This window comes from Lactuca virosa, chromosome 3 (assembly GCF_052849685.1).
Source record: "Lactuca virosa cultivar CGN04683 chromosome 3, Lactuca_virosa_CGN04683_v6, whole genome shotgun sequence".
Lineage (NCBI taxonomy): Eukaryota > Viridiplantae > Streptophyta > Magnoliopsida > Asterales > Asteraceae > Lactuca > Lactuca virosa.
In genome coordinates, this window is record NC_136428.1 from 94,511,999 (window position 1) to 94,521,993 (window position 9,995).

Consider the following 9,995-nt stretch of genomic DNA (forward strand, 5'->3'; position numbering starts at 1 on the left):
AGACAAATCCTAAAAAAAACGAAGATAAAATGAAAAAGAAAGGTAAAAAGAAAGCAAACTCTAAAATCGGGTTGCCTCCCGGAAGCGCTTCTTTTTGAGGAGTCGTTAGCTGGACTCCTTCCCGTGCTATGTTGCAGTGCTTTCCTCTAAATCGAGCCCTTCTTCAAGTCCTTCATCTTTTGGGATTCCTTCTTCATATATCTTCACCCGATGCCCATTAACCTTGAAAGGGGTTCCATCTTTTGATAAAAGCTCGATAGCTCCACGTGGGAAAACTTGTTTAACCACAAAAGGCCCATCCCACCTTGTTTTTAGCTTGCCCGGGAAAAGCTTTAACCTTGAATTGAAGAGTAACACCTTTTGTCCTTCATGAAAGTCCTTATTACCCTTTAGTCTCTTGTCATGCCATTTCTTAGTCTTCTCTTTGTATATTAAGGAATTTATGTATGATTCATTTCTAAGTTCTTCAAGGGCATTCATTTGCATTAACCGGTTGGTACGAAGTTCAACCAAGTCAAAATTACACATCTTAAAGCCCAAAATGCTTTATGCTCTATTTCAACCGGCAAGTGACAATTTTTTCCATAAACTAACCTATATGGTGTAGTACCAATAGGTGTTTTGAAAGCTGTTCGAAAATCCCAAAGTGCATCATCAAGCTTATCCGAACACTCCTTTCTATTTCCTCCAATCGATCTCTCCAAAATTCTTTTTCATGCCCGATTTGTCACTTCAGTTTGTCCACTCGTTTGTGGATGATAGGATGTTGAAAATCTATGGTGTACACCATATCTTTTTAACACCTTAGCTAATTGATCATTTGCAAAGTGAGTGCCTGGTCACTAGTAAGAGCTTTAGGAACTCCAAACCTTGAGAACAACTTTTTAAGAAAACGCACCACCACTCGAGCATCATTAGTAGGTAAAGCTTGTGCTTCCGCCCATTTGGATACGTAGTCGACTGCCACTAGGATATATTTATTCTCTTTTTACATTGGGAAAGGACCCATAAAGTCAATCCCCCAAATATCAAATATTTCACAAACTTGAATATTATGTTGGAGCATCTCGTTCCGGGATGATATGTTACACGCTCGTTGGCACAAATCGCATTCTTTGACATATTGAGCAACATCTTTGAAAATTGTAGGCCAATAGAAACCAATATCAAAAATCTTTTTAGCTGTATAATGTGCTCCATGATGTCGCCCAGTAGGTCCGCTATGGCAATGTTCCAAGATTTCCCGACTCTCTTTCCCGAACACACATCTTCATATCATCCTGTCTGCGCAGCTTCGGAAAAGGTATGGCTCGTCCCAAAAATAGTACTTGATTCCTGAAAAGAATTTCTTCTTTGGTTGGCGGGTTAAGTCTTTTGGAATGTATTCAGTTGCTAAGTAATTAGCTATATCCGCAAGCCATGACACCTCTCCTGTTATTACCAAAAGATATTCATCAGGAAAATCATCTCCAATCTTGTTTTCTTCCAATTCCTCCAAATGCGGGTTTTCTAATCTTGATAAATGGTCGGCAGCCACATTCTCCATTCCCTTTTTGTCTCTTATTTCAATATCAAATTCTTGTAGAAGCAAGACCCAACGTATCAATCTTGGCTTAGCATCTTGTTTAGCAAAAAGATACTTAAGGGCAGAATGGTCTGTAAAAACTATGGTCTTGGATAAGACTAAATATGGTCGGAATTTATCAAAAGCATATACCATCGGTAGTAGCTCCTTTTCGGTAGTAGTGTAGTTTTCTTGAATTGGGTTCAAAGTTTTACTTGTATAGTAGATAGGTTGAAAATGTTTATCAACCCTTTGCCCTAAAACAGCTCCCACTGCATAGTCACTAGCATCACACATTAGCTCGAAAGGAAGATCCCAATTTGGGGCTATCATGATGGGAGTAGTGGTCAATCTTTCTTTTAATAAATGAAATGCTTCATGACTTTCTTTAGAGAAATCGAATGGAGCGTCCTTCAAGAGTAGTTGAGTCAAAGGCCTAGTGATCTTTGAGAAGTCTTTAATGAAGCGACGATAAAATTCCGCATGGCCAAGAAAGCTCCTTACCCCTTTTACATTTGTTGGAGGGGGTAACTTAGCGATTGTGTCAACTTTTGCTCTATCTACCTCAATCCCCTTTCTTGAAACTTTGTGTCCCAACACAATTCCTTCTTTTACCATGAAGTGGCACTTCTATCAATTAAGGACAAGGTTGGTCTTCTCACATCTAGCTAGCATCAAATCCAAATTGGATAAACAATCTTCAAAAGATGACCCGAAAACCGAGAAGTCATCCATAAAGACCTCCATAAATTTCCCAATCATGTCGTGAAAGATGGCCATCATGCACATTTGGAAAGTAGCTGGTGCATTGCATAACCCAAAAGGCATGCGTCTATATGTGAATGTTCCACTTGGGCATGTAAAAGTGGTATTCTCTTGGTCTTGTGGGTCGATTGGAATTTGAAAATACTCTGAAAAGCCATCGAGAAAACAATAATATAGATGACCGGAAATCCTTTCTAGCATTTGATGAATAAATGGCAACGGGAAGTGATCCTTGCATGTAGCATCATTTAGCTTTCTGTAGTCGATACAAACGCGCCACCCGGTTACCCATGGGCTATCAAAGATTGAGTAAATGATCCCAACATCTAATAGTTTAACCACCTCCTTTTTCACAACTTCTTGCATGTTTGGGTTAAGTCTTCTTTGGCGTTGAACTACAGGTTTAGCTCCATCTTCTAAGTTAATCTTATGAGAGCAATAAGCTGGACTAATCCCCTTGATATCAGTTATCTTCCATTCTATGGCTCCTTGCCTCTTCTTTAGTACTCCCACAAGGCTTTCTTTTTCATGTTTGGCTAGATCAGCAGCTATAATTACTGGTTTTTGTTGGCCATCTTCAAGAAATACATACTCCAAGTGATCCAGTAGAATTTTTAGTTCAGATTTTGTGTTCTGAATGCTGAACATGTCGAGTCTAGTGAGGGGACTCGTCGAGTCTTAGGCTAAATTCGCGACTGATCGGGGTTTTTTGAATGGACTCGTCGAGTCGGTAAAAGCTACTCAGTGAGTCGGGCTTTCTGCACTTCTGATTATATCATTATATTCAGCTTCCTCGAGCAGTCTCTATATCTCCATCAGGTCTCTTTCAGCATCAAATTCTTCTTCAAAGGTGATGATGGACTTGTTTGGCTCGTCTTCTTTTCATTCCTCCATTAACTCTTCTAACATATCAACCGATAATGTCGTGTCATCACTATTCCTTGCATGCTTCATTGCTTGATCAACTCCAAATGTAACTGATTCGTCTCCTACCCGAAGAGTAAGTTTAGAATCTCGCATGTCAACTATAGCACTCGCGGTGTTGAGAAAAGGTCTTCCAAGTATGATCGGAACTTGAGGATCTGCTTCCATGTCTAGTACTATGAAATCCGCGGGGAATACAAACTTATCAAATTTCACCAATAAATCTTCACATATTCCCCTTGGAAATGTGACCGTTTTATTTGCTAAGTGGATTGCCAAACGAATTGGCCTTGGCTCCGGAAGATCTAATTTCTTGAAGAATGAGTATGGCATGAGATTTACACTTGCTCCCGAATCAGCCAATGCGTAAATAGTAGCTAAGTTTCCGAATTGAGAAGGTAAGGTTAAGCTTACCGGATCACCCTTCTTCTTAGGTAATTTTTTCAACATGGCAGCTGAACAATTTTCATTTAAGACCACTTTCTTCACCTCTTCCATCTTATTTCTATTAGTTAACAACTCCTTTAGGAATTTGGCATATTTTCGCATTTGTGCAACTGCTTCGATGAATGGCATATTAATTTGAAGGGCCTTTATGTGTTCCAGGAACTTTTGGTAATCAACATCATTCTTTTATTGTCTGGCTTGAGCTGGAAATGACAGTGGAGGCTGATATGGCTTCACATGAGTTTTATTTTTCTGTTCAGGTGGGGGACTCGTCGAGTCCATATCTACGACTCGGCGAGTCGGATCGGGAAATTGCGATTCTTCAGTTTCTGTTTCTTCCTCTTGCAATAACTTAGGATATTCTTTCTGAATAGGGGCCAGAGGAGTTATAATCTTCCCACTCCTAGTTGTAACGATGTTTATATGTGCGCCTTTTGGGTTACTTTTGGTATTACTAGAAAGTCCACCCGGTCTTCTCCCGTTCAGTTGTTGTGCAAGTTGGCCTAGCTGCTTTTCTATGTTGAGAATGGATGCTTGCTTATTCCTAAGTCGAGCTTGTTGATCTTTCATCATAATTTGGTGTTCTCTCAACATGTTTTGTTGATCTTTTATCGCAGCATCGGTATCGTTATGCCTTTTCTCGGACGCGTCTACGAATCTTGTAAGCATATCTTCCAAGTCTGATTTCGTTTCTAGCACCGGTTCCTCCTTTTGATAAAAGCCTCTTTCTTTTTGCTTATAGTTTTCCTCCTTTGCCTTTTTGTACTCATCATATGGTAGCCATTCTTTCTTGGGTTTTCGCCAATTGTCATCATACCTATCACCACTTGAATAGCACACTTGTACTTTCCGGTTCCCATTCTTGTCAATGTCACATTCCTTAGTAAGGTGAGGTCCTCTATAGTTTTCACATCCCACTCTAATGGCATGGATGGATTGGTCCATCTTAGTCATTCTTCGATCCATGCTTTCCAATTTTGCCATCATTGCTGCCATGTCATCAGTAATAGAATTCACCGCCCCTCGAGTTAAGTCATTCCTTGGGTTATGATATTCTCTAGAATGCTTAGAGAATTCTTCAATTAGAGCCTTTATCACCGGAGGTGCTTTCTTTGTGAGTGGTCCTTGTGAATCAAGGAGTTACCTAGTTGTCATATTTACTCCATCATAGAAAATGGAGACTTCTTGTTGACTGTTTAGATCATGGTGTGGGCAGTTCCTTAGTAGGCCTTTGTATCTCTCCCATGCCTCATAAAGTGAATCTCCAGCTTGTTGCTCAAAATTGGCTATGGCTTTCTTTAATTTTGCTATATTTGAGGGGGGGAGGGGGGGGGCAAAATTGATCGATAAATTCCTCACGCATTTTAGCCCAAGTAGTGTTGGATCCTGGAGGGAGTGATTTCAGTCAATCCTTCGCGGCGCCCTTAAATGTGACCGGTAACATACGAAGCAAAACAGTGTCGCGAGGTACATTAGGAATATTGAAGTAGTCGGCTACGTCGTTGACCTCGTCAAGATGCTTGTATGCGTCTTCGTGATCCTTCCCGAAGAATGGGATTTCCTTAAGTTGAGCAAGTATGTGGCCCTTAAGTTCAAAGGAGGCAGTTGCGGGAATCGCGGGTTGCACGAGTCCTGGGCCGGTGTCGTCACGCATCCTTTTCTTCCATTCACCCATGGGAACATCATCGATGTTAGCCATGGTGTTAGCTAGTTCGCCTTCTATGTCGCTTCCTTCTTCAAATTCGCTTTCTTCCTTTTCGGTTTCGTACTTGGTGTCCTCCTTCTTCGGGTCTTCGTACGCCAATGAAAAGATGCTGGATTCTCCTACTTTCTTGCCCTTTTTCTTGCTAAAAAGAGATTTGAGATTCTTCAACGGCGAATTCTTCGATGTCGCGGTTTCGCCTACGGTTTTGCCTTTGTTTTTCCTTAAAGTTGCTTCCGGGTCTTCAAGTAGTGGAATCAATGGTGTGCCTCCTCCCCTGGTCATAAGCGTACTACATTCAAAACAAAGAAACGCGTAAAAAGAACAAAAATGAAATAAAAAACGAAACTGGAAATTCGCCTTGGACTCGTCGAGTAGCTTCGACTGCACTCTGCGAGTTCAAGGTTAAGACAGAAATTTTTTTAACAAAAACTTAAAAACATAAAAACTTAATACTTAATCCTAATAACGAAATTACTAAGCAGTAACTTTGTGCAAGATAGATCTCACATAAAGGATCAATAACACTAGCAGTTAGAGTTAATTTTTGAACCGTTCCCCGACAACGGCGCCAAAAACTAGATGTGTATATAAATGCACTAGTTTTAGTCCTACTTTAAGATATAATTTAGACACACAAAGGCAGTGGACCTGTCAATTGGTGGTATAGTTGAATAAGCAGAGTATCGAACACAGGGAACGGTAATTAAACTAATAACTAGAATTAACTAAAACAAGTAATAGAAGTAAAAGGTTTTCTCTAGTTTTGCAAGAATAGAAACTTAACAAATTAACTAACACACAAATTAAATAGCTACAGATAAAGAAAGTAAAAACCAACTAAATTCAATAATAAGGATACTTCTGTTTAGGTTCGATTCATTTACTCCTATGATTAATTTTATGGCAAGTGCAATGGATTAATTGTTATTGGCTACCGGTTAAAGTGATTAGATTCACATTCGTTATTACCAATCCTTAGAAAATAGATTAATTTAAGCAGTGATCAAGTGTTTAAACTAATGAATTTCCTAGTTTATTTATTCGGGTTAAATAATACTTGTAATTAGCTAATCAAATTACTAATTCAATTAACCTCTTGTTGATGGTTTATCACACAAGCTCACACATTAATTTACCCATTTTCTAGTTAACCCTAGTTTAAAATTCGCTATTCCTAGGCACATAACAATGTTTTGACATAAATCATATGAGATAAGCAATTAAGAGATGTTCATGCAACTTAATTACTTGTTAATTAGCAGAAAATAGTTGTGGTTAATGCATAAGGTTCTTTAACAAGCTTAATAAAACAAAATTCACCAATAAACAATTAATCCAACCACAAATCAATCCATAGTTGTAAATTTATCTATCCTAAACAGAAGATAATAAGTTTAGCTCATAATCACAGCAGATAGTAGCTCACAGACAATGTCTAATAACTCAAACATGGTTCAAATAAAAGATAACGTAAAGAGTATACTAATTTTGCCTTTAATCTCCTTAAAGTTGAAGTATAGGGTTGTCTTCACGAACTTCAAAGCTCCAGCAGCACCTTATCCGCAGAGTAATCCCCAAGGGTTCCAGAGAGAGGTTTTAATTCGGCATTTGCTACTATTTATAGTCTTTAGAAAACAGGGGCTACTCGCCGAGTAGATAACCGACTCGCCGAGTCCCCTTTAAGAATCCGTATACGACAATGACTTTGTATTTTGCTTCGCGAACATTCGTGGGGACTCGTCGAGTAGTCGTCCAACTCGCCGAGTCCTTCAGGATTTTGACTCTTTTCTTCTTTTCTTCTTCTTTCTTCAATTCTCGAGTTCCCGATCGCATTTCCCGCTTCCTTTTGCTTCCGAGCTCATCTTTTAGACTGAAAATACAATTTAAACATAATTAAGTACCTTTTGTCCATAAATTGCAATAAATTAGCCAAAAAGTAATAAAATTCTAATCGAAATATAGGCTAAATATGAACATATCAATGACCATTTTACCCCTTGATCTAAAATTGGACCATACCCACGACCCAAACCCATCTTATCCTTCCCAGCCCACCAATGACCCATTAAAGGCCCCTAATGGCCCAATTTTCCAAATTGGGCCCAATTCTCCAAATGGGCCTTGCCCCAAGCCCAATAAATCCTTAACCTTATAAATGATATGTTTTGAGTTGACCATTAGGGCCCAAATACTAGAATTCTCAGTCCTAGGCCCAAACTCCACTCCACAGTGGGTTATGGGCCCCAACTGTTCAGGCCCAACCTCCAAGGCCCAAAAGCCCAAGTTCGCCACTTTGCATGCGTACGCGCGACGTACTTGACACTTACGCCCAGCGTACGCTGGCCTTGACCAGAAGCGAGAAACTGACCCAGTACGCGTAACGTACAAGGATTACGCCCAGCGTACTGGCCAGTTTCCTTGGGGATCAATTTTTGACTTAATCCATTAAGTCGTCACATCCAGAATGCAGATCTAGGTCCTTAAAGACATCTTAGTCCATAAAGTTACAAACTTTATGTGCTTGCATGCATGGGTGGGGGCCAAAACATGATTTTGGCTCTATAGCAAACTTTGAGACCATCACACACTTGCATGGTTGGGTCTCAACCAACCAATTCTGATTTTTATGACCCTAAGTGCTTCTAAGGGCTCAAAAGGACAGTTCTTAAGGTTTGAAACCATCAATATACAAGAATCCCCAACAATGGAGTCCAAAAGTGACACAAAACAACCCTAAAATCAAATCTAAGAAACAATAATCAAGTTTGGAGCTTGATACCTCAAATGAGTCAGAAATGATGCTAATCCCCTGGATCTACAAGCTTTCTCCAACTTCTTGCTCCTTCTTCAAACTTCTATCTCTTCAAAACCACCCAAAACACACCAAAAACTTCAAAATGAGCTCAAGATACAAATGAGAGGGTTAGGGTTCGAGATGGACACTGAGAGGGCAAGGGAGGCTGAGAGGATAATGATGTTGGGGGATATAAGTTGTTTAAATAGGGTGCAAACCCTAAAATTTTAGGGTTTGCATCTGAACACCCTACGGCCCGCGTACGCATGGGTACGCCCATCGTACACATGGAGCCTCCCCGACGCGCGCCTCTCCTATGTACGCCGCATGTAACACCTTGTACGCCCAGCGTACGCCTTAAATCTTCCATTTAAAGAAACAAAAAAATACAATTGGCTTGAATAATAATAATCATAATACCTGATAACTTCCGGGCGTTACAAGTTATGCGAGGCCCTAGTGTTGACTCTCCCTGAGGGTGTTGAGTATTTTGTCGTTCATTGTGATGCATCCATCACTAGTTAAGGGTCAATTCTGATACAAAGAGGGAGAATGATTGCTTATGCTTCTCGGTAGTTGAATCCGCATGAAGTTTGGTATCCGACACATGATTTGGAGTTAGGGTCAGTGGTATTTGCCCTCGAGATTTGGTGGTATTATCTGCATGGGGTTCGGTGTACCATTTACATGGATCAAAAGAGTTTGAGATATCTCATGGATCAGCCGAATCTGAACATTAGACAATGTAGATGGCTTGACGTGGTCAAGGATTATGACAGTGAGATTCTGTACCACCCGGGGAAAGCGAATGTGGTCGCTGATGCTTTGATCTGCAAGTCGGCAAGTTCTTCTATTGGGAACCTATGTATGTGGATTTCGATTGATTTTCACTAAATTTGATTAGGGAGGCTTAGGCCGAGGGAGTTAAGAAGGAGAATTGGAAGCAGGAACGAATCAGGGGCGAGATTGATAAGTTCTTTATTGACAGTTTTAGATTGTTGAACCGGTGCAATCGGGTTTGGGTACCAGATTTAGGAGGGATCAGGCAGACTATGTTGGAGGAGGCACATAAGGCTAGATTTTCGATACACCCTGGGGCCATCAAGATGTATCGGGATTTGGGACTTCGTTACTGCTTGCCGTGCATGAAGAGGGAGATAGCCTGGTATACTGAGAGGTGCTTGATCTGTCGAATGGTCAAGGCCGAGCACCATAGGACGCATGACAAGCTTCAGCCTTTGGAGGTTCACATGTGTAAATGGGAATAGATCAGCATGGATTTCATCACCAAGCTACCTCACACGGTTAAGGGGTTCTATGCGATATGGGTGACAGTGGACCGTCTGACCAAGAGTGCCCACTTTCAAGATATTCGGGAGAGCTCCTCGGACGAGAAATTGGCCGATGTTTATGTGCACGATATTGTTGCTCGGCACGGTGTTCCAGTTTCCATTATATCCGATCGAGATGTTCGGTTCACATCTCGGTTTTGGTAGAGGTTCCACGAGGAACTGGGTAGGAGGTTGCACTTTATCACTGCTTATCATCCGCATACCGACAATCAGAGCGAGAGGACCATTCAAACGCTTGAGAATATGTTAAGAGCACATGTCATAGATTTTTGTGGGAGTTGGGATATCTACCTTCCTTTGGCTGAGTTCTTTTACAACAACATATATCACTCCAACATCGGTGTGCCGCCATTTGAGTTTCTTTATGGGAGGAAGTTCCGTACCCCGGTATGCTGGGTAGAGGTCGGTCACAGGGTTATGGGAAGGACCGAGATGGTCCTTCTG

General features: G+C 40.8%; 1 protein-coding gene and 1 non-coding gene across 2 annotated transcripts; one reads left to right on the forward strand and one right to left on the reverse strand.

Annotated features, from left to right (window-relative positions):
• Nucleotides 1–3,211: 3,211 nt before the first annotated feature.
• On the reverse strand, nucleotides 3,212–3,829 carry LOC145163840 (uncharacterized). The gene has a single exon (XM_079082590.1). The coding sequence runs from the start codon at nucleotides 3,827–3,829 to the stop codon at nucleotides 3,212–3,214; it is 618 nt and encodes a 205-aa protein (XP_078938716.1).
• A 1,069-nt stretch (nucleotides 3,830–4,898) lies between these two features.
• Nucleotides 4,899–5,005, forward strand: LOC145168026 (small nucleolar RNA R71). The gene has a single exon (XR_013741621.1). It is a non-coding gene; the product is annotated as a small nucleolar RNA R71 (small nucleolar RNA).
• The last annotated feature ends 4,990 nt before the right edge of the window (nucleotides 5,006–9,995 follow it).